Source organism: Carassius carassius, chromosome 9 (genome assembly GCF_963082965.1).
Source record: "Carassius carassius chromosome 9, fCarCar2.1, whole genome shotgun sequence".
NCBI lineage: Eukaryota > Metazoa > Chordata > Actinopteri > Cypriniformes > Cyprinidae > Carassius > Carassius carassius.
In genome coordinates this window covers 23,999,577-24,025,468 of record NC_081763.1, presented here as the reverse complement: position 1 = coordinate 24,025,468, position 25,892 = coordinate 23,999,577, and the positions used below count along the sequence as shown (strand labels likewise).

At 40.1% G+C, this 25,892-nt stretch overlaps 1 protein-coding gene across 1 annotated transcript in view; it reads right to left on the bottom strand.

Annotated features, from left to right (window-relative positions):
• Nucleotides 1-3,297: 3,297 nt before the first annotated feature.
• LOC132149369 (guanine nucleotide-binding protein subunit alpha-12) overlaps nt 3,298-25,892 on the bottom strand; it is a 34,236-nt gene continuing 11,641 nt past the window's right edge. Inside the window, exons 2-4 of the mRNA XM_059558546.1 lie at nt 25,372-25,587; nt 6,493-6,543; nt 3,298-5,810 (exon numbers count right to left, since the gene is read on the bottom strand). Of these exons, the coding sequence (XP_059414529.1) occupies nt 5,241-5,810; nt 6,493-6,543; nt 25,372-25,587 (837 nt within the window). The 3' untranslated portion in view covers nt 3,298-5,240. The remainder of the gene's footprint in view (nt 5,811-6,492; nt 6,544-25,371; nt 25,588-25,892) is intronic.

Genomic DNA, 25,892 nt, shown 5'->3' with positions numbered 1-25,892 from the left:
CAGATCATGCAAAGCCTTATATGTTAGCATAAAGGTTTTAAAAGGAGCCAGTGAAAAGACTATGAATTTATAAAAAACAAAATAATTAATCAACCTCTCAGCAACTGAGAAGGACAACATAGGACACAAACGTGCTATATTTCTGAGTAGAAAATGGATTACAACCATTTTCTGCACAAAAGGCTCAAATGACATTGAGGAATCAAAGATGACTCCAAGACAACACCATCAAAAGACAAAGTAAGAGAACCAGCATTTCGCAGTTAATGGGGAGAGACAAGGAGCATAATTTCTGTTTTGGAACTATTTAAAGATAGAAAACCATTAGACATTCCATTTTTGATCTCAGTAATACAGTTAGAAAGATTCACAACATCCATATGTTGACCTGATCTTAAATGAATATACATCTGCATATCATCAGCATCGAGTGATAAATTAAGAACAAGAGATCTTTGTAGTTGACCAAGTGAGTAAATATACATAATAAAAAGTAAGGGACCCAATACTGACGCCTGTGGGACACCTGTATGAACAGGACCAACCTTGGATCTATAGCCACAAATTGACTGCGGACAGTAAGATAGGACCTAAACCAGCCAATAATTGTCTCTGACAAACCAAATACAATTCAAAGATGATTAAGTAACTATGCGTGGTCAATAGTATCGAAGACTGAACTAAGATCCAAATGAATGAGAAGAGACAGAAAGCCAATATTGGAAACTATTAGCAAGTCATTAGTGACTTTAACCAACGCAGTCTCAGATAGATGTTTGTACTAGATTTGGATGTTATTTTACAGTGGGATGAATGTATTAATTTGTAAATCTCAAGGCTCGTTTGTGTACCCCAGTAGTCTCCTTTCATCCCACTGCACCACATTTTGGGTATTGTACCTGTACCCCACTGTTCTTTGATAGCAAATGAGTGTAATATACAGATGTGTGGTACACACTGTAAGTTTTTTTCCAGTGACATAACATGTAAATGCACTGGAAGGATGAGGCCGGGTAGTGATGTGGAAATGAGACCCTTTAATCTTCGGGGCGGCTGGAAACATTACAAGAGAGTTATTTTTCAAATACATCCTCAGGGCATGACTGCAACACACAGTTTAGTTAATGATTTAGTTCATTACTAAGACCTTAAAAAGCTATTTTGTTTGGATGTTTTCCAGCTGATTACACTGATTGACAATGACCTGTGGCAGTCCTACAGAAACACAAGGAAATTATTAAACACAATAGGAGAATGTTATGCACTGAATATGCACAGTGTTGTAATAATAAGAAAATCATTGTACTTTTCATCCAGTTAATGAATTGTGGACCTAAACAACAGTTCAAAATGAATTATATATACACATCTGTGTGAAATGAACTGCTGTTCCAAATAGGTATATTTTGGAATTTAAAGTTACACGTGTATAACCTCCTCAAAAGCCTTAAAATTATAATAAAAAATTATATATATATATATATATATATATATGCAGAGAGAGAGACTGAAAGAGAGATTTTAGATTTTATATACAATTTATGAAATAAGTCTTTTGTGACTGCAGTTATTTGATTAAAAATACAGTTTAAGCAGCAATATCATGAAACATTATTACAGTATTTTCTTATTTATAAATTCATTATATTTTAATATGTAATTTATGTTGCAAAGCTCATTTTCAGCGTAATTATTCCAGTCTCCAGTGTCACATGATCCTTCAGAAATCATTCTGAATGTCATTTTTTATTATTATCAATGTTGAAATCAGTAGTGCTGCTGAATATTTTTGTGGAAAAATATTATTCCCCCAGGATTCTTTAATGAAATGTTTTTGAAATATTCTAAATCTCTTTACTGTCTCTTTACTGCTTTTAATCAATATAATGCATCCATGCTGAATAAAAGTAGTAATTTTCACATAAATAAATGATAACAAAATGAAAGGCCAATTCTTCTTCTTCAAGCAAAAACAACGAACTTGATATTGGATATACTTTTCTTTATAATCTTTATAGATCAAAAATAAAAATGAATAAAGTATAAGAATCATTGTATTTTTAATTCCTTTTAGTTTCTTTTTCTTCGTGGTATGTTAAATACCATGTTCTAAAGGAGATTTTCAAGTTGGGGTCTTTTTAGTAGACAAACGCCTCTTTACACATAACCAATAGGGGGCGCTCTTGTTGCAAGGAGTTCGAAGTTCATATTGTTTGTCTTTAGTTAGTGATCAATTTCCTAGTCATGCACGAGTCAGATGATTTGTTCTGTCTGTGTCTGGACAAACTCTGGCCATCACCGTAATGATCTGTGTTCTTCTAGCAATTTGTTTTGCAGTTATGATTAGATTACTAACAGTAAAGTTCCTAAAGGCACATCTTTTCAAGCTAATATGTCATAGCTGACATTTTTTCTCACTCCCTGATACTGGAAAAATCACTATTGAATGTGTATTTGAAAGCCCAACACAGGCCTAGCAGGCAGATTAAAATAAAGGGCAGACTGAAACATTGTTAAACAGTCTGACAATGACTGCTGCCCTTATTTATTACTAAATATCAGCATTCAATTTCGAAGTGCAACGAAAGGCAGCCTGGAGGAAATGTAGGCTAAGTATAACACAAGTCATGAGTTTTACCTCAAACAAATAACCCATGGTCAGCCCAGAAAATGCACTTTGTGTGCTTAGACATTATCTGATTGCTTGAGCAGAGGATTTGTCAAGGGTTACATGGGGAATATTTGTTTAGATGTATCTTACCATTATAGGACCTTTGTTCTAAGTCAAACATTAGCTCCCTCATAGGAAAGGAAATGTTCTCAGTAACTCTTATATGCAATAAAGCCTAAAACAGCTTGATGCAAAGACCTGTGGCTTTTCGATAAAGATGCATCTCAGCTTCAAGATAAAATGGTACTTACTGAGCACAGACCCCAGTTGAGGGTAACACTTCCTTTGCAACTTAACTCTTGCATAACCTCTGTTTATTTGACTTTGTTTGAACTTGCTCCCAAAGCCTTGTGCAGGACATGCACAGAGTGGAGAACGTTCAGTTTTTCATATATGGATTCTAGTGTACAATCTGTATTATAATGGTTGATATCACTTCATTTTAGGGTCAAAAATCTGTATATTAAAATCACTTACATACAGGCACTATATGCCATCCCATAATACATTTTACTGTGAATATCTGGCAACCAAAGCCACCTGTTTTTTTACTGTAAATTAAACAGCATATTTTTACAGTGCATATTAAGTTGCAATAGGCAGTTGTATAAGAACAAGCTCAAAAGTATAACTCAACATTTTATTGTATTTAAACAGTTCTTATATACAAAACACACATAATGAAGTTAAAATCAGGAATTTCTCACTTTTTACAATCACTGGTTACTTAAAACATTAGGGAAGCAATATTTGAAAGTTGAAAAAGTACAGTAAAACACTGAAAGAGTGTTGAAGTAGACATCCTGTTAATAGTGAAACTCTTGAGATCCTAAGAGGGACAAAACACCAGAGCAGCAAATGTAACTTAATTAAATACTGTAGTTAAATCACCTTCAGTAGCTTGCAACTGCAACTGGAAATAGTTTCTTTGATTATCATTCCCCAAATATAATTTATATCAAATTAATTACACGCCATATGCTTTTCTTGATTGCAGGTTTTAACAGCCTTCATACTGTGTCTGCATTTCTTTTCCGCTATTTAACTTTCAAACTCTCCCAATGGATTTGTGGTCTTAAAAGAGGAAACAAGGACAAACACAGTCTTGAATTAAAGAATCCAGTCGGAAGCCAGAGATCTTCCAGTAAATGCATGCGTTTGGCTCCCACTGGGAATAGCTGTCAGGGACAAAGGTTTAGGGTGTGTCCAATATCTCAAATCAAATCCCTTCCTGCCAACTTTCAGTAAGCCAACATGGCACTGCGGTAATTATGAGGAAGGACAGAATTTAAAAACCTTAAGGACACAGAGAAACAGTGTCAATGTTTTTTCGCAAGAAATGAGTCACAGTTTCAATTGTAGTCCACAAACAAGAAAGAATGCAAGAAAAGGGCTTGATGCTCTTGTTAAAACTTGAAAACTACTTGATAACGTATCTCAAGCTTTCCCTTAACACAAAACAATGTTCTGACAAGCGGACACCTGCACTGAAACTGAAACCTATCGTCCCCCAAGAATACTGTGAGTCAGCGATTACCTCTGATGACAAAATTAGATCTCTGGAAAATGACTCAAACCACAACAAATACTTCTTAGCATTTGAAGACAGCACCAGGAAGTCACTTCACACCCAGTTCATGAAGTAGTTTAAAATAATTTTATCGCAACTTGGGCGCAACAAATAGGGGGCTCGTCCGGGATCGTAACTCCAGCTAAAACCAAAAGCACACAGCTGTTCACATCAGACATTCATCAAGATCCGAAGAATAACACTCAGTCCCCAAACATCATCAGGTTGACTCCTTGTAAAGTCATTAACTACACAGGTTACACACATTTCAAGAGGATTAACATCATATTTATACTCATAAAGTACATATGCTGTGCAATAATGACATTTAAAGAATACCATTAATGCATTATTAGTGGTGTTAGGCATAACCAGTGATTTGACCCTATCTATATTGCAAAGCTTGCAGCTTAATGTGAAGAGACACATAAAAGCAGAAGAGACTATTAACAATTTGGAAATCTCCTTTTCACTCTATGTACAAAAACCCTGCTTAGTTGTTAATGAGAATTTTGCATGTCATCTATAAACTTACAAGCATAGATAAAGCAAAATGTGATTTAAATGTTAAGGTTAAATAAAAAAAATAAACCTGTCAGTGACATGAAATTAACTACTTGTTCAAACAGGATGTTCAGTGCAGGTTTGTGATTTATTTCTAGGATGTTGTTTGGAAGATGAGCCAGTGTAATATTGTGTTTATCCTTGAGAAAAGAGGTGGAAATACTCAATAACGATTGATTGTCCGTCTGTTTCATTTTCTTTGCATTTACAAAGTGTAAAACCCTTAAATGTTCTTGGCTTTACTTCAATCCAAGGTGTTTTCAAAGTTCCTGTTTCACAGGAAGACATTAAAATAAGTGATGACATAGAGAGATTCATGTCATTTTCATTCGCCATTGGTAAAATTGGTTAAAATGAAGTAAAGAAGGCATTTCCTCCTGCAATAGGATGGGAAACGGAATCAAACAATGGCAAAACACATCAAATTACTGTAAGTCACTGCAACATTATGTCTTTAAGGTTCTCCTGAAGAATTGTGTCTTTGACTGCATGAAAGACGAAGCGAATGTTCTCAGTGTCAATGGCAGTGGTGAAGTGGTGGAAAAGTGGCTTGCTGCGGTTGCGACATTTACGATTGAAGCATTGCACAAGATAGGCCTGCACGTCCTCCAGTCGGTGAGGGTCTCCCCGGAAGTCGGAAAAGTGTTTGCTAATGCTGACTTTGCGTACCTTCTCCACCAGAAGGTCCATCTTGTTGAGGAAGAGGATTATGGACACATTGGAAAAGAGCTTGTTGTTGACTATGGTCTCAAAGATGTTCATGGACTCCACCAGGCGGTTGGTGCGACGGTCTTCCATCAGCACCTGGTCGTACTCGCTGGAGGACACCATGAAGAGGATGGAGGTTATGCCGTCAAAGCACTGAAACCATTTCTGTCTCTGAGAGCGCTGGCCACCCACATCTACCATCTTAAATGGGATCTTCTTAATGACAAAATCATGCTCCACAATTCCCTTGGTGGCCTTCCTGGCCAATAGGATGTCCTGTCGGCTCGGTACATAATTCTGTAAGAACAGGTTGAGTAAAACTGAGTCAACAGCAAATACACTGTTTATAATTAGACAGCAGGATTATAAAGTTTTTAGCAATTTACTTCAGCTAATTTGATCTGAAATATTTTTTATTAGCAATCTTATTATTTGCACAGCAAATGCTTTGCGTTCTAGTAGGGCTTTGTTTTTTATCCATTTGTGCAACCTAAAACATACTTAAACATTCTGCTATGTTTTCAATCTATGTGATCAAAAGTAAAATAAGACTGGTTCCTAGGCAATCTTTTGTCATAAACATACAACCTCTTAATGAAAATTGCAGAAAGGGCAGACAAAATTACCTTCAAAGCCGTTTTCATAGGCCTCACATCCCACCCAAACTAACATGTATTTGTTCTGATTTGGCCTTGGTTTCCCTGCTCACACAAAACACTCCCAGGCCTTTTTATCACTCATGTGAGACACACAATGTGTTCTTGGCAACCTTGGCCAATATCAGTCTCAAAGAGACCATTTTACTTTCATTTTCAGTGTCACCACCGCTGGGAAACAGTGTATAAAAATCACTTTTCTGACTATCTCTCCAGATGGCTATCTTTGTTTATTTAATAGATATATCATCATTAAAACATTGAATGATCATATACCATGCAGAACTGACACTAATAAATAACGCTGTGTTATCCTGACTCACCAGTTGTCCAATCCAATCCAAGTTGTCCAGGAAATATTTCACTGATTCACTCTGTAAAAAAGACCACAAAACAAGTGTTTTACTCTGCGCGCAATAACAGGCATTTCAGCTTACTCACATCTATGATTTAATTTAAATGAAGCAGAATAAACTAAACAATTAAATGATATATAATATTTACATATATTTCTTCAGTTCTGTAATCGATTAAAGGATTAATAAACTACATTTGAAATTAAATTAACATAGAAAATGGTTACATTGTGTTAATATAAATAATAAATAAATGCCGTTTTAGTGAGCATAAAAGACTTCTTTCAAAAACTTTACTACAGACGCCAAACTGGTGTAGCCTGAAAAAAAAAAAAAAAATTCTATAAAAACACATTCTCAGTTCTTATTCTGACATAGTGACTTATTTGCAAAACTTTCTTTCAATCTTTTTATTAAAACAAATAGGGCAACACAATCCCAAAAGCTGTTCTAATTCAGGAATGGAAAGTCTAAAAGTAACAGGATGTTCCTATCTTTGTCTGAGAACTATGTGGGACACTCATATCAAAAAGTGCCCGTCAGTAGAACTCCAGTTAACTCTATAATGTAGCTTTTACACATAATGTTCATAATCTCCTGTTACTTTATAAAGTGCTGTAGGGAGTCAAATGAAAAATCATTCTCATGGACCAACATTTGGTTAAGTGCACATTAGCACATTTTACAGTAATGACCACATTGCATTAAAGGTCTGTTTACATTACAGAACGCTGGCTGTAATAAATGAATCCTATAATTTCCAAACATTACAAATGAACAGGCACATGAACGCCTGCAGGCTCTATGTGTTGAATCCAGCTCAGACTTTCACTCCTATAACTACGGGAGAATCAGGTCAGAAGTCAAAGCCCAATCCATAAATAATGCTGACTGATGAAACGTCTGAAATTCAGGGTGATCGGAGTCAGTACAGCATGTTCACACTGGTCTCGTCCAAGAATCAATTATGTCTGCTGTCTTCATAAGCCACAATCTACTGATAACTGTATTTATTGCCCAATATCTGCAGACTTTTCCAAGCAAAAAAAAAAAAATGTTCTGTCTTAACAGAATAGACTCCTTAGAATGAAGCAATAGAGAGATCAACTAAACTGCTGTGTTGAGCATTATTTCCTGACAGAGTTGTTTTCACGCAGGCTTTTGGATGGCAGACACTGCGGCCTTGGCGTTTCAGTGGACATTGTCTGGAAAAGCAAATTGTGTCCTCTAGTTTGTGTGTGTCTCACAAAGGCCCCTGGTCTGGTCCATGTTCCCAACAGGAAACAGCTGTGTGTGAAAACGGGATTAGTCGAACAGCGCTGGCCCTCTATAACTGACTGAAGCCCAACACCCCAACCCTACACACAACACACATACACAGCACAACATCATCAGAGTTTAATGTCACACAGGCAGGAAACCACAAAGATATCTGATAGCAGCGCCTGTGGTTATTACCAATCTCTCTGCAGAATATGCACACACAATAAAAACATATATATGTATGTGTATATTACACACACACACACACACACACACAACACACACACGCACACACACACACACACACTCATATACATTTCTTTTCAAAATATTTATTCATAATAACTTATAATTATATCATTGAATAATGATATTACAAAAATAAAAAGTATATATCATATTCTATATATTGCCCATATATATTTAATATAGGATATATATAATACATATTTTATATGTGCATCATATAACATAATATAATGATAATATAATATAATGAACTACCATTATTAATTTATGCAATGTATTTTTAGTTATATGATCAAAATTGAAGAAATAAATGCATAACCCCCCCACCCCCGAAAAAATAAATAAATAAAATGTGTTAGCTGCAACAAATACAGTTGAAATAAACTGAAGCTGAAATATACTGCCATGACTCTATAGCTAAACTAACACAGTTAATTGAATTTTAGATACACAGTATATAACATTTTAAACCTTTATGACTTTCATTAATCATAAAAATCCCCCTAGATTTTATATGTTCTATTTCAGTGACAGTTAACACAGTAAGTGACAGTAAGTCAAAAGTTGGAACTAACAAAAGTACAGTTATATAAATGTATATAAATATTGGCACAGTAAATTTATCCCTATGCAGTATAGTCAGAAGCTGCAGTAGAACAGAGCTAAAGCACAGGACTGTCAACCGACCCTTATCTGGGCTCTCTGATTGGTCCCTTCTCCTCACAAATGTATATGCTGCAGGTCATTGACCCTCCTCCCTCCATTTGAGCTCAACATGCACATGATGGCCTACAGAGAGTGTGGGAAAGATCTACGCTCTCAATGCACCACCACAACTTTAGCACAATGTAAGAAAGTGTGCCCTTGGGTATTTGTGCAGTGAGTAAGGGGAAGCATGATTGAGCACGGCCATGTACAGAGGCCTTAACCCCTTCCCTTCCCAGCGGTGATCTCAATCGCTACAATTCTGGCCCAGTCTCTTTCAAATAATCAGCAGATCTCCAGAAATGAGATCCAATTAAAGGCAGTCCTCATCACCCTTGACTCAAAAATAGACCCTAATCGCTTAGCAACTAAGGGAAATGGCTTGAAGGAAATCATATTTAGGATAAAAATATATCTTGAGAAGCACATGACATAAAACTAGCCCTGATAAATCTTGCAGTATTCTCTGTTTCCAACAAACAGCATCTGTGTCATCTTGGGAAAGAGCTCATATGAACAAAGCTGAGTGGAAGAGATGAATGCTTTTCTAAAGTTTCAGCGGGTCCATCAGGGATTCTTTTCACATCACACTTTGTTATATCTGACAGTAAAACCTTCCTCGGCATTGAGTGGAGATCTTACTGAAGTGATGTCCAACTGTTCCACGGTGACTGAGAACAGATCACTGGATGTTTTCATTTCACTCTTGGTAGCAAATGTATATAATTCTAGAAAAGTGCAATACAGCTTTATGTTCCTTTTTTGCAAATGAAGTGCAAATTAGATTTAAGCATTATAATTATTATAATTTTTTGGCGTCCACATTAATTTTCACTATTTGGAAAAGAAGGGCTGAGACATTATTCAAAATATCTCCTTCATGAAAGTACAAGTAAATAATTATATACAGTCAAAAGCAAAACTTCGAAATTAATTTCTGCTCATTTCAGAGAGAAAAGCAGCCCTCTTCTGCAGTAATGATGTCTGGCCTTGCCTTCATAAATATCAGACTATGTAAATAATCCTCACGCAAAACAAACAGAGTTTGATTTCCTGATTCTTGGAGTGGGATTGCCTGTTTGGTTTGGATGCGAGAAGAAAACGCACATTAATCCCCCACATGGAGCTCCTTCACCTCCAGAACTTCACAGAACCTCGGGCTGCTCCCACACTGTTGATCTAGCTGTAACCGTACACTTCGCCTTTTATCTTTACGGATAGACTATTATTATGATTTCTGAATTGGAGGAGACCAGTAGAAGGAAAATGGATGAGCGTCAGGGAACTCTGAAAACTATTTGGAGACTTACATTATGCCAGAGGTATGTTAACAATAACATGAGCTGTTTTCCTAGAAACAAAAAAATTATGCTGTGAGCCTTAATGCTGCTTAAATTATATATGTGTACATGGCCATTTAAAAGTTTGGGGTCAGTAAGAAATTACTATTTTAATTCAGCAAAGATGCATTAAATTGATCAAAAGTGGCAGACATTAAATGTAACCAACAATTTCTATTTCAAACAAATGTAGTTGCAAATTGCTTCAAACTAATAATATGTCTATGAAGCATTTCATAATAAATGCTCTAATGGAAATTTGGTTCAATTTGTTTGATGTAGCTCAGGCACCTTATTCATAGAAAGATGGTTTACACTATTGTAAAGTGTCGTCAATAAAGACATATGCAACTAATCGATAGAGAAATTGCTGAATTGTTGATCATTTTATTATGGATGTATATTGATTTTATCAGTTAGTTGTTGCGTCATCATTTCCTCGACTGATTTACGTGTGACCTCAGCAGCAGACACAGTCTGTCAAGTCCTCTGTAATTTGAGAATGTGTATCAAAGTGTGAGACTAAGAGCCGAGCCGCTGTTTTTGCTCCTCCTTTCGGCACTCTATGGCTCTGCGGGTATTTTCCTCTTTTCTCTCCTGTGTCACACCTCAATCAGTTCTGCTCATATCTTATCCATTCGCCTAATGGTGGGCCCTCAGGGAGACTGACCCTAGACAGGCCTGGAAACAAACCACTGACAGGTGGAATAAAAACAGAGTGGGAGATAAAAAAAAAATAATAGTCCAGAAAAGCAGTGTGGGTGTATGACGTTTTCAACAACAGCCAAACATCCAAGGATATGGCTGCCTGTAAAGTCAGTTTTTCCTCTTCCAGTACAGAGCTCCCCTTGGGTCTGTTTTCAGTAAGAACAACCCACTCACCATCTGTTTCACAGGGGCTCAGAACTTAATATCTACTGCTAATCCATACACTTTTCTCATGGACATGAAAGCGGTACTGAATTATGTACTGAGCTTTACTGAACATGCTGATGGAGGAATCTCAATTTGATCAATGTCTCTCTGAGCTTATCATTCCCAGAGAACAATTATGATCCTGGAACCTAAATGTAATGCACTTTATATGTTACACCTCTGTACAATTTATAATGTTTGCTCACAAAGGTTCAAAAAATAGTTAAAAACAATAATATTGTGAAATATGAAAAAAATCTATCTTAATATATTGTAAAAAAAAAAAAAGTAATTTATTCCTGTGATGATAAAGTTGAATTTTCAGCATCACTACTCACATGATCATTCAGAAATCATTCTAATATGCTGATTTGATGTTCATAATTCTTATTACTATCAATGCTGAAAACAGTTGTGCTGATTACTATTTTTGTGGAAACCACAATATTTTTTTGCAGAGTTTCTTTGATGAATAAAAAAGTTCATAAGAAATTAAATAGAAATGTTTTGTAACATTACAAGTGTCTTTACTGTAAATTCGATCAATAATGTCCTTGGCTGAATAAAAGTATTAATATCTTTAAAAAAAAAAAAAAAACTTACTGACCCTTAATCTTTGGTAGTGTATAATGTAGCTCATGTGTTTCTCATGTCATTCCAAACTCATATGACTTTCTTTTTTTTCTATGAAACACATAAAGAGACATTTTAAAGAATCACACCTTCAATGCCATTACAATGAATACAGAGTTTCAGACTGCAATAAGGTCCTAAAAGAATAAAAATATTAAAAAACTTATACACTGTTTTTCATGTTTTCTGAAGTCATGCAATCCACCTTTTTCCTCAACGCAGAAGTAAGCCTATGGGTGAGACTTCTGTTTCATTAGCCGCTATAGGTAAATAACGAGGAGAATAACAACGTGCAGTAAACGCTAAAACTGTTTGCAGTACAAACCAGTGTGTTCTTAATTAAGATTAACAGATTCAAATAATATGATAGGATACATCAATTGTCAATATGAAGCAGCAAAACTAACTGTTTTATACATCTAAAAATAGCTGGACGCCAATGAGACCGGAAGCTACACCCATAGAATTCACAAATGGCGACGGCCATTTTTATGTCAGGAAAAAGGTGGATAGTGTTGTATGAGAAAATGATAAAAAATTTAAATTGTTATTCATTATAAACTAATAACCATTGTGACCGAATCACAATGTAGTAAAAGTAAAAAAAGATAAAACAGACAAAAAACAAAACATATTTTAGACTTTTTTAGACAGGAAAGCACCTGCAGACACATGCACAAACCTTTCATTTCCATTATAAGAAGTAAAATAACTTTGGTAAGCCACTTTGGTGTATAATCTCCAGTTTAGGAATGTCAAGGCAATGGAAGTGTTTGTCATGGTCATATCAAACCTCAGCAATGCCTGTAGAGTACTTTGACTAAGTTGTACTATAATGGCCTAGATAGGGCAGACAGACAGATAGGACACTGGAGGAGCAGGCCAAAATGAGCGTACATTTATCGCTACTGACAGTCTGTCTGCAGATAGCACATGACAGACGACAGAGCAGTCAGAGAAATATGGCTGAATGCACTAGTGACACCTCTCAGAGTCAAAAGCCACTCTGCCATGTCACTTCCATTCTGTCTCCTGAGAAATGAGGGGTTATAGTGAAGTTAGCGAGGACATGACGCCCAGAAAAAGCAGAAGAAAGGGGATGTAGGAATGATAGGAATCTGGAAACATTGAGTTTAGCTGTTTAAGACATTGGATTACAGGTATAGGTCTATATATGATCTTTTGTTAAGGTATAGCACTGGCACATGGCAGAGAAAAGAGAATCTAAAAGCATATTAGAAATCAAGATACATCACAGAGATAATATTAACTGTAATACAGTAATTAAAGTAATGAGAATGGGCATTTTTAGCATTAATGTCACAAATGCAAAAACATATAAAAGTAAAAAATTCATTCCCTTTATGCAATAAATAATAAATTTCTTTTTTCTTTGATTTGAGGGTGAAATGTCACCCACGCATTTTAGATTCACCCACTGCAAGTAAAACTGCAATCTGCAAGAAACACCACTTTGTCTCAGAAGAACTGAAGCAAGTTGCATCAAAGTCTGCCACCAAAAGTAAAGAATGTGTTTATTTAGAAAAGATGGAAAAGATTATCTAAATATAGTGAAATATAAATATCTATTTTCATTTCTGGATGCCCTAAATGGAGGAAGTATTAAAATTGCTTTTAAGCTATTTTTATAGATTAGCTATGTGAAACAATTCAGTGGAAGAACATAAACAATTTTGAAAGCAGCAATAATGTCAAGAAGCCATTTAGTAGCAAAGCTATTTATCTAATGTCTACATCTGCCTCATTCCATGCTTTTTCTTGCTCTTAGTAAATAAATAAAAAAACTTGAGGAATTAATAAAATGTTTTCTGGAAGTGATCTCAGCAAACATCTCGGCCAAAACTCACAAAACATCTGGTCAGTATGCCTTCATCAATCTTGCCACCACCGATTAACTGCAGTAATTAACCGTAACTCTCTCTGAACCATGAATGACATTGAGTCTGGGTTTCCTCCATTTATTCACTTCTCATACATTTCAAACCGGGCTCTTAATCCCCCAGTCCAGTGTCTATATCCCAGCTGTATGAATAAGTCTGGCTATGTTCCGGGGTGGAGCGTGTTACCCTTTGACCGGGAGTCAACTGAGCAACAATAGGGCATTATTTACCCTGGCCACAGCCAAAGGAGTGGCAGGACTCAGCGAGAAAAGTTCTCCTACAGCTCAGCACTCTTCTACGACAGCGTATTGCACACACACTTAGACGGATTTACTTTAATTACAGAGTGTGTAAAAACCAGGCAACTATTGACTAAGCACACTCTGCACCAGCGGCCACAAACACTCAGCAGTAATCGCAGCCACATCCGCTGGAGAGAGAAGCCAGACTGATTTAATAAGAAGAGTGGACTGACAAAAGCGCAAAGTCTAGGGAGGTGCTGATACAAATTAAGATGCCGCAAGCCAAAAATGAAAGATATCCTTAATGAGAAGTATGCAACATTCATGATCCAAAGGGATTTAAAGGGAAATGAAAATTCTCTCATCATTTATTTAGTTTTTTTCCAAACAGATTTTGAAATCATTGATGCCAAGGATATCCAAGTATGCAGGCATGGGACCCCCTTCCCAAATTAAAATGGTATACCCTTTTATGTATAAAACCTATAATGTGTGAGAAAAATTATTAAAATATCATCTGGAAAATATTTACTTAATAAAAAGCTGAGAGTGAACTTCTTTCCACTCACTATTAATGATAAAAACCAAATTGGTCAGATTTTTATTAAAAAGTAAAAAAAAAGTTTTTAATGCATCTGTTTTGACATGAACTGAACATTCTTGTGCAGCCAATGTGATGGATTAAAATCATCCTAAGTTTAGGATGATTTTGAAGCTGCACTTTTCCAGCTCATTCTTGTTTGCATTCAAATAGGCCATGTAAAGACGCTTGTCTGTAAAATATTGCATGCAAAAAATAGCAGCTCGGACATTCTGCAAAACATGTTCTTTAGTGTTCTAAAAAGGGAGCGTCACACGGTTTTGGAAGGACACATGCATGAGTAAACCATTTCTCTGCAGAAAACATTGAGAAGACGTACTAGCTTCTGACAGAAGTAGACATGCACTGGCTTCTGGTTGTGTTTGTGTTGTGCTGATGTCTATGCTGGCTGGACCAGTCTCTGGATATCTACGCTGCAGCTGCTCAGGAATGTGCTCTGTTCTGCTTATCTCCAGCTCTTCTGAGGAAGGCTTATGTTCTGCTATAAGCAATCGCTTCTAGTCTGCTCAGAAAACAAATACGCCCTTCCTCTGTATGGATTCACTTTATATATTCTGGATTGGCCCTCTGTGACCATTAAACAATTTAAATGTGCCCCACGTTTACAGAATGGAAACAGAAAAATAGAGCGAGGCAGGCCCGGGCCCGGTGAGACCTCCAGGAGCCATCGTAAACTATTAAAGATCATCCTTAAAATTATTGTTTCTGGGTAACTACGCACAGCAAGGTGGCTCCTTCTACTGCCAGGAATCTCATTAAAACGTCTTGTACAGAAAAAGTGGGGTAACAGGAAGCTTACCAGCATCCATCTTATTTTCAGCCGTGAGGAATTTAAGACACATCCCAGCAACATCAATCTCCCTGAGGAATGTTGAATGCTGCCCAGCTTTTGGGCAGCGGCCGGGGTATCTTTCTTGGGTCACGAACTGAAATGTTCTTATGTGGGGTGGGTATGTGAAACCTGAAATATGTCTTCATTTCTGCTATTTGTGTACATGAGATAAAAAGCTCACTAATGGAATGTCTCAGCATATATAATGATGTTCTATGTGGTTTTATGTGCTGAAGCTCACGGGATAAGGCCCACTGTCATTTGGGAGGGTTCTCTGTGTAAATGACACCCCCACCCTCTCTTTTACAGTCTTACAAAGGGGCATCATTACCCCTTCTGCAGATTCTTTCATTGGCAAAAGCCCAGCAAGCTTCCCTGTTATGGCTAAGACGGCTTTGCACGGATGAAATATAACTGGGCCTTCGCATTTAACAAACATGGATCTTGTCCTCTGACAAAAGCTCTCACATAGGTGTTACAAAAACACAGATGCAGAAAAACTGGAATGTCTCCATTCTTCAGGCCCTGACTATCATGGGGCAAAATAAAAATGATCAATTAAACATCTACTTCATGTTCTTATGGTAACAACAATGACAACAGACTAGAAGATGATCATCCCATGTCATAATGTAATTGTTTGCAAGGTATTTTTGAAAAAGTAGTCAGATTTAATGCCAAATATTTCCTGTTTATTGTATTATTTCAGATCTACATCACCCCTTTCAATCCGATCGAAATTTAATTGCATCAAGCTCAGTGTTTACATGAAGGCTGATTGGGCCATCAATCCAATTATAAACAATAACAATTATGAAATTTAAAGCCATATTGTGATATAAATTCACTTTGTAAGCATACAAATAGAGGCACTATTACGAGAAAATAGTCGTAATCATGAGACAATTACCTTTTTATTTTTTATGGAAATTATTATATTTTTGAAAGTTATATTTTACATTAGCAAAATGGAGCCTGTTAAAGACCTTTTATTTGAATGATTTATTTTTTTCTTTTAATGTTATTTTTATCACAGTTAAGTAAATCATGAGTAACGTCCCAAGGTTATGAATGTAACCCTAGTTCCTTGAAGGAACGAGACGCTGCGTCAAGCGCTTTGGGGAACGTCCCTGACGAGACCGATTCTGAATATCGTATGCAATCAGTCCATCGGAAAGGCGTGACATCACGGGCGGGGTGACGTAGCGACCAGGAAGCTATAAAAGCACGTGCCGTGCAGCTGGCCTCAGCTTCGAGTAGGGAAGCAAGCGCCGGCAGGGGTGCCGGGAGTATGGCTCTGCGACGCAGTGTCTCGTTCCTTAAAGGAACTAGGGTTACATTCGTAACCTTGGGACGTTCCTTTTCAGGAACTCGAGCTGCGTCAAGCGCTTTGGGGAACGATGTGCCCACGCTGCCAGACTTCCAAATCCCTGCCTAGTGTGTATCCGAAGAGCACAGCTAAGACGAGAGAACAGAAGAGCCCGGCGTGGCTCGCATGTCAAGATCGTAAAATCGGACAAATGTGGAGGGCGTGGACCACCCCGCAGCGTTGCAGATGTCCAAGAGGGACACACCTGCTGAGAAGGCCTTAGAGGCCGCCATACCCCGATTAGAGTGAGCCTTGGCCCCCAAAGGAGGGGGAAGACCAGAGGACTCATAGGAGACGTTGATAGCCTCGACTATCCAACGACTAAGGGTCTGCTTGGTGGCAGGAGAACCCTTGTTAGAAGGACCATAGCAAACAAGCAATTGGTCGGATTTTCTCCACAGGGCAGCTCTGTGGACGTATGCGTCCAGTGCTCGCACTGGACACATACAGTTTAGCTTCTCTTGGTCTGGCTCCCGAAAGGGAGGAGGACAGAAGGCCTGCAGTACGATAGGTTGTGGTGTAACAGAGGGAACCTTCGGAACATAACCCGCTCGAGGGTATAAGAATGCTTTGGCCATACCAGGGGCAAAGTCTAGATAGGTAGGGGCCACCGAAAGGGCCTGAAGATCTCCAACTCTCTTTAGTGAGGTGATTGCCAGTAACAGGGCAGTTTTAAGTGTCAGAGGTCTATCTGAGATATCTTGTATTGGCTCGAATGGAGTTTTACAAAGAGCCTCTAAAACCACAACCAAATCCCAGGGGGGAACACGGGATCGTACTGGAGGTCTCAGCCTCAGCGCACCGCGGAGGAAACGTGTAACTAGGGGGTGTCTACCCACTGACTGATCATTGAAAGGGACATGGAAAGCAGCTATGGCCGCCACGTAAACCTTTAAGGTTGAGTGGGATAACCCCGCAGAGAGCCTGGCTTGTAAAAACTCCAGAACTGTACCAACTGGGCTGTCTGCTGGGTCAAGCTGGCGGTCTCTGCACCATGAAGTGAAGAGCTTCCACTTCAGGGCGTACAGTTTCCTCGTAGAGGGAGCTCTGGATTGGAGTAGGGTCTCAACAACCTCAGTTGAGAGACCAGCTGCTAACAGTTGTGCCCCCTCAAGGGCCACACCCCCAGCTTCCACAACTCCGGGCGAGGGTGAATCATCGTGCCCTGCGCCTGTGAGAGTAGGTCTGTCCTGATCGGTATCTCCCACGGAGAGCCGTCGAGGAGCGAGACTAGATCTGAGAACCATACTCGGCCCGGCTAGAACGGGGCTACTAGTAGTAGACGGGCCCCGTCCCGGCGTACTCTCGCCAGAACTCCCGGGAGCAGAGCGATAGGGGGAAAAGCATACAGACGAAGCCTCGGCCAGGTCTGTACCATAGCGTCCAGTCCCAGAGGAGCTGGATGAACTAGAGAGAACCAGAGGGGACATTGCGATGTCTCCTGAGTCGCAAAGAGGTCCACCTGGGCTGTGCCAAATACTCTCCATATCTGCTTCACCACCTCGGGGTGAAGCATCCATTCCTTGGGTGTCGGCCCCTGTCTCGACAGTATGTCTGCTCCCACATTCAATCTCCCAGGAATATACACTGCTCTGATCGAGAGGAGTTTGCCCTGGGACCACAGAAGGATCTGGTGTGCCAGCTTGTACAAGGGGCGCGAACGCAGACCCCCCTGATGATTGATATAAGAGACCACTGATGTGTTGTCGGTGCGCACCAACACATGGTGACCTCTCAGGTCTGGGAGGAAAAATTTCAATGCTCGATAGACTGCTAGCATCTCTAGGCAATGGATGTGCCATGTCAGATGGCGACCACTCCACAGACCGCGGGCAGGGTGGCCAGTCATGACCGCACCCCAACCGGTGAGGGACGCGTCTGTCGCTAGCGTTACACGGCGACAAGGAACTCCCAGCACTGGGCCCTGATTCAAGAACCAAGGTTTCTTCCACATGTCTAAGGCACGAAGGCACCGCCGCGTGACCTTGATAACTCGAAGTGGATTTCCCCTCGGGGAAAAGCCCTTGGACTTGAGCCACCACTGTAGGGGTCTCATGTGCAGCAGGCCAAAAGGTATCACGTTGGACGCAGCTGCCATCAGCCCTAACAATCTCTGGAATTGTTTGACAGTGAGTGACTGGCCTTCTTTGACTCTCTCGACTGATGTGAGGATCGACTCGATCCGAGCAGGAGACAAACGTGCCTGCATCGTGGTCGAATTCCACACTACGCCTAGATAGGTGGTTCTCTAAACTGGAGAAAGTACACTCTTCTTGGCGTTTAGTCTCAAACCCAGCTCCCCCATGTGTGCGAGAACGACATCTCGATGTCGAGCCGCCATCTGCTCTGATTGAGCTAGGATCAACCAATTGTCGATATAATTTAGAATGCGGATGCCCTGCATACGGAGGGATACCAGAGCCGCATCCATACATTTCGTGAACGTGCGGGGTGAGAGTGCGAGGCCAAAGGGAAGTACTCGATATTGATAAGCTTTGCCCCCGAAAGCGAACCTCAGAAACTTCCTGTGTTGTGGAAGGATGGATATGTGGAAGTATGCGTCTTTGAGATCTATTGTGACAAACCAGTCCTCGGATCTGATTTGAGCTACAACCTGGTTGACAGTGAGCATTTTGAACTTCAGTGGCATAACTGAGCGGTTCAGGTGACGTAAGTCTAAGATCGGACGCAACCCCCCATCCTTCTTTGGAACTATGAAATACCGGCTGTAAAATCCGGATTCCCTGTCTAGAGGAGGGACCACCTCGATGGCCTCCTTCCTTAAAAGGGTATTCACTTCTTGTTCCATAACCAGAGCCTGCTGGGGGCCGACCACAGTCGGTGTACCCCCGTTGAACTTCGGTGGTGGATGACCGAACTGAATGCAATAGCCTCTTTCTATTGTACGCAGGACCCACTGAGATACATTTGGCAGTAGCTTCCACGCTGCTAAATAATCTACTAAGGGAATCAGTCTCTCGAGACTGACCTCTGGTGTAAGAGGCCCCCGAAGGGGCGGCGAGCATCCCAGCTCCGCTACGCTCACGGGCGTAAGTAACTGGGAGTGGCGCTCACTGAGGGCAATGAGGTGAGACGGGCACCGTATAATGAGGTGGACCGCGCTCTACCCCAGCAGGGGCTACCCTCTGGATCCTGGCATCAGGATCTTTTCGTCGAGGACTTCCGGGCTTCGATGACAGATCTTAAATCGGTTTTAGCCCTAGAAGCCCCCGACTCAGAGCGTCGTTGCCCTCGGTCCCGACATGGGGGAGCACGAGCGGCGACACTCTGTTTTTGCGCTTCCCGGTGTGAGGAGCCGGTATGTGGCGTGGTCATCTCCTGCCCAGATGCACCACGAGAGCGACGAGGGAGGAAACTCTGGAACGCCGCTGCCTGTTTGTGTGCCTCCTGGAACCTGTCGACGACAGTGTTGACTGTGTCGCCAAACAGGCCCGAGGCTTGAAGCGGGGCGTCCAGGAGGCAGACCCTGTCTCGTTCTCTTATTTCTGACAGGGTCAGCCACAAATGCCTCTCCGCGGCCACTAAGGCTGCCATAGACCGCCCAATTGCGCGAGCGGTCTCCTTAGTGGCGCGGAGGGAGAGATCAGCGGTCTTTCTTAGTTCTTCTACATCTTCAGACTTGATCCCCTCTCCCTCATCAATATCTCTCAGCAGGTCAGCTTGATAAGCTTGCAGAACTGCCATAGTATGAAGGCAAGCCCCAGCCTGACCTGCTGCCACATAACCTTTGCCCACTAGCGAAGATGTAACTCGAAGAGGCTTAGTGGGCAATGTCGGAGCCTTTAGAGACGATGCCGAGCCGGGCGACAGATAGCCCGCGAGCGTCTGTTCGACCCGTGGCATCGCTCTATAACCACGCTCTCCCAGCCCCATCACGTTGCCATAATATAATGAATCGGGGCCAAAGAGGCGGGTCGAATAAGGATGGTTCCACGATCTCGATAACTCATCATGGAGATCGGGAAAATACGGAAGGCTCCGACGTGGAGGTGGTTGCCTCGGCCGCAGAAAGCGTTCATCTAGCTTGCTTCTCTGCGGCTCAGTTTGTTTCTCAGCAGGCCAGTCGATTTTTAATTTATCTACTGCTCGCGTGACCACCTCCAATAGCTCCTCATACTAGGGCGACAGGGGTGGCGAATCCCCAGAAACAGTCTCCACATCGACCTCCTCGGAGGACGAGAGGTGAAGAGCTGATCCCTCACCCTGGGGGGAAGAAACCGATGAGCGTGCTTCCGAACCCAGGGTTTGGGCGCCGGATCTGGCAGATGAGGAAGGAGATAAGGACTGGCCCGTCTCCATTCCCTCTGACAGATCCACCTGCGAACCCCACGAGTGCAGCAGCCGCTCTGCCTCGGCAGAAGCGGGGCCAGCACCGCGAGGAACGCTGGTGAAGGCTCCCTCCTCGAAGAGAGCCCTCCGGGATCGAAGCGTCCGCATTGGCAATCGCTCGCAATGCGGTCAGTCGGCCCCCTCGAGAGCCGACTCAGCGTGCTTCGATCCCAGGCAAGCCACGCACAGACTGTGTGTATCCCCGCTCATAATGTAGCGAGGGCAGGGAGGAACACACAATCTATAACGCGGCTTGGAATCGCCCTTCAAATGTTTGGTCTTTTGCTTTTGTTTTGGCATATTGAGCTGTTTTAGCGATCTTTTAATGGCTAAGGGACAGACAACAATAAATAGGACCAACGGGACAGACTTTTGACATGCACACACACAGAGCGCTTGCTGACAGACGCGAAGCTGAGGCCAGCTGCACGGCACGTGCTTTTATAGCTTCCTGGTCGCTACGTCACCCCGCCCGTGACGCCACGCCTTTCCGATGGACTGATTGCATACGATATTCAGAGTCGGTCTCGTCAGGGACGTTCCCCAAAGCGCTTGACGCAGCTCGAGTTCCTGAAAAGGAACTGAGTATTCATACCTCATAGAAGCATTTGTTAAACTGCCTTTCATTAATGCATATTAAATTTTTTAAATAATTAAAATAATTGTGCATAGTCTGTTGTTATCTGTTTTACTATAATAATGTTACAATGCAAAAAGCTTTAATGGCACCATTTTCTTTATGCAAAATGTAATGTATTTGTTAATTTAGAGGTGAAATATGATCCATGATCCATAATACAAAACACAGTCTTTGTGACAAATCATCCTGTTATGGACGCACAGCTTCTTTGCGTTTTTTACAAAATTACAAAATTTTCAATTTTAGTTTCGAATCAAATCATTGAATATAATTTGGAAGGAATAAAGCTTTCCAAAAAATCTGAAAAATATTCAAAATGTTTTTACAACGATTATTTAACAGAGTGTCTCACTTTACTTGATATACAAGCAACCCAACCTTTAAATAAAAAACAATGGATATGAATATTATTGTGAATTTTTCAGGAAGGAATTTATGATGGCTCTAACTCAACTGTGGTGAAGCTGCATTGCACAGACAGATCTCTTCTCTGGTCTGGGCTGTGGCTGAGATCTAGTGTGGTTTTTTGGGGGGCAGCAGCGTCAGCCTTCAACAAAGTAGCAATACAGACTTCCTGTCCATGAACTCTCCGCAGCCTTCAGGCATAGCAACGTTTGTGTCCAATCAAAATATGACTAGAGCCGCATTCCCGCTAACGGCGAGTCTTGTGATTTTGGCAGCCTCATTGACAATGGATCCAGTCCATTTTTTGTTTTTTGTCTTTTTGCTTTTAATGTGCTAGTCTTACATCAAAGCCGGGTTCCCTTTAAATTTTCCCCATAAATACTGGAATACTGGAAATTACATCTCAGCACAAATCACATCACTCAACCATTAAACTCAAATCACAGAGATTTATCAACATCCATTCAGCCAACTCAATGCAATCCCATAACATTTATCACATTCAATGGTCATACATATTTCTGACATTAATTTAGGGTTGCATACTGACAAAAAGTCTTCTGCTTGTTTCTCATGGTCAATGCCAATGCTTTTCCCTAAAGAGATCCTCTAATAGACTACAACTGAGTACAGAAGGCCTTCCCTTGCACCGACATAATCCTACCAATAGCTGGAAGGATGGAGCAGACACTGGTAGAATCCGGGCCAAGATCCTCACAAAGACATGCATTAACTCTGCAAGTAAATGAAAAACCTGATGATGTTGATCATGTTGAGATGATCCCAAGAGCATTCTGAGTTTCAGTGGAAGTAGATCAACACCATCTGTACATAGCATTGTTTGAGCAATTTCACAAATTCCGGGTAATAATGTTTTTTGGTTTTAAATGTTCAACAGTCGTAAACCTCATGGTGTATTTCAGATTCTGAAATGATTCAATGCGATCTTTGATATTTGGACCCCACCTTGTATTGTGTACTGTTTGTGGGATCTAGAGAGATGTTCTGGTCTCATTAGAATGTACAACTTGCAGTTCTCTACTCTATCACTCTGCATATGTTTCAGAGTAGGACTGGTTGAAAAGACTTTCAGTGAAGAAAAAAAAATAAAGCAGCATTTCCATAGGCACACTTTTGTTAATGGTATAAACAAAGTCTTGTACGACAGGGTTAATTCTCGGCCTCTGTCAATAACAGGAGTTACTCAGTCAGACAGGCTGAGTGCTGTAATGTCCTCCCACTCGCTGGCTTCTGAATGGACTCACAAACAAACAGGCCTTCACAGAGGAGAGAAAAGAAAAGAGACTGAGGGAGTCTGGGGCACCATCCCTTTAGCCCAGACGGCCAGTTCAACGTAATGACCCATATAGGGTCAAAAGACTCATGTCACAGACTGTAAGAAAAAACAGCTGGGTCAAACTCCACAGACATCACACATGTTCCATTGAGGCAAAAATATGCAAATAATGGTTTTACAGTGACAAGTATACTTAAAAAGCTTATTCCCCTAGATGATGGATGTTACAAGATTCTTAGATGTATGTTCTGATTTGACTGTATTTATTATTATTATCCATCATTTACTGCACTAGGTTTCAAATTCTCAGTCATTCTCTAGTTTTATCTATAGTTAAAGTGTTGTGTTTTGGGTTATGTTTTTTTCTTTTAATCTTCTTTTGCAATGGGAAAAAACAACAGACATTGCATAGCAGAGATCTGTTAATTTGATGGAATATTTCACTAAATTATTTAACCATACTACTCTGGAATCTTTATTAAAATTTAAATCCTCACTTCCATCTCTTTCCTGGTCTATTTTTTCCCAGGGTGCTTTAAAACATTACTGTAGCATAAATTGCCCTTCTGGTCATTGTTAGATCCAGAATCTACAAAGATCCTGTATTTTGTTCTTCTTTTTCTTAGTTAATATTGAAATAATTTCAGCATTTTGTGTAAATCTTATCTACTATCATTCATTTGTATTATAGGCTATATCAGCATTAAATATATGTAGACATTTTGCCACCCTGCTATACAAATATCACTACTGAACTTGGTCATAAAAAATTGTAAACATAAAAAAAAAATTTAGTCACAATTAAAGTTTGACAAAATCATTGTTAAAATCTAAATTGAGCACACAATAAAATGTCCAATCTGAGTAATATCTGATCTATAACTGGCTTCATCCAAGCGTCTTATGATACTGTGAAAATTATTATTATTTTTATTTTTTTGGATTTACAGAAATTCCTTAAGAAAACAAGACTGTATGTGTATAATCACAGTAGCATGAGCCAATGATGCAAACCCACTTGTGAAAAAGAAACAAAAATGCAGGGGGTTTTGAGGGCAGAACTCCTCATCTAAGAGCCAAAGACAGATATCAGATTACACACTATGTTCTTAGCCCTTGAAATTAGTATGACCACAGCAAAAGGTCAAGAGCTACATCATCAAAATAATCAGATCAGTGAGATGCTCTCAATTTCTGTGGAAAATGGCATTTTATGAAGTTTTTTCTCCCTTTCTTTATAGACAAAAGAACATGAGCACTAAGAAGGCAAACTATCGCATGCATGAAGGGAAATTTGTGCCATTTCCTCACAGGTTTCCTCGCAGTCTATCCTGTCCTCCATCCTGCTCCATTGACCTCGATCTTCAGGACTCTCAGCAAAGCTTAAAAATTCATAAAGATCCAGAGGTATTGTGACAGAGATGTGTATGTGAATCGCATCGCTCCAGTGCGCAGTCATAGCGATTCGAGTTTGAGAGACTCCTGTGCACAGCTTCTGATCTCATTAAAGTCCTGTGGCAACGTACACGCTGAGATGAGATGAACATAAATAAGTCAAGCTTCCTCTGCTTTTCTGCACTCAGCAGGCTTAATTAAGGTCTCCCAGTGTCTAGCTTTAATAGCTAGGCCAAAGATTTCCATTTAAATGACACTGGAATATTACCATATTTCCCATAACCTCTTGGCTATCAACTGTTAAGGATCATGGGTTTGATTCTCAGTGAACACATTTACTTGTAAAATGTATACCTTGCATGAAGAATATTTAAAAAACAAAAACTTTTTAACACTAGTGCACTTAATTATTATTGATACAAATTAATTTTGTATTTGTATTTGTATTTATTTAGCCAAATTATTTTCCCTAAAGAATCTGACTTAATAATATCACTATATATTCCAAAGGTTAATTAGATTGTTATCTGAGTGTGCTGAAGGTATGAACGATCACCACTGTGCCCTTGAGCAGTGCACTTATCCCAGGTAAATAATAGATTATTTGTTTTATGAGAACACATGTTGCCAACTACCAAAAGAGCCCTCTTCCTGTGAAGAATATCCAGATGGCACAGGTTGTCAGGAAATGTATTGTGGTTACACTCACCAGCTGAAACTCACTCCGTCGGCTGTAGGCTTTTTGGATGCCACTATCATTCCAGAGTGCCTGCAGGGCTGGGACATACAGCTGAAAGGTGCAGGGTTCGACGGGCATGCCTGCTTTGTTTTCGAAGGACATAACAAACATGCCATGCTTCTCATTCTCAGAGTTCTGCCAAGGAACGCCAAGTTTGTCTCGGGCATCCACTAGTACCCGCATCCCCTTTGAGAGGAAGAAAGACAAAGAGAAGGAGAGAGAGAATTAATGCCATGTTTCTCTGGAGTGTATAATTGCAGCAGGGTGTGTCTTCTGGAGCTGAGCTTCTATAACAGCATGATGAAACAATTCTTCTGGAGACAAAATAATGATAGTTGCAACGTCTTCATGTAACACCCACAGCACACTTTAAACCTGCTAAAATTCTGTCTTTGTAAATCTCCCACGCTCAGTTTCATGCCACTTACCAACTGTTTATGTTAAAAGTGACAAATAATTATCAAAGTCTTAAAAGTCTAAAAATCAACCTC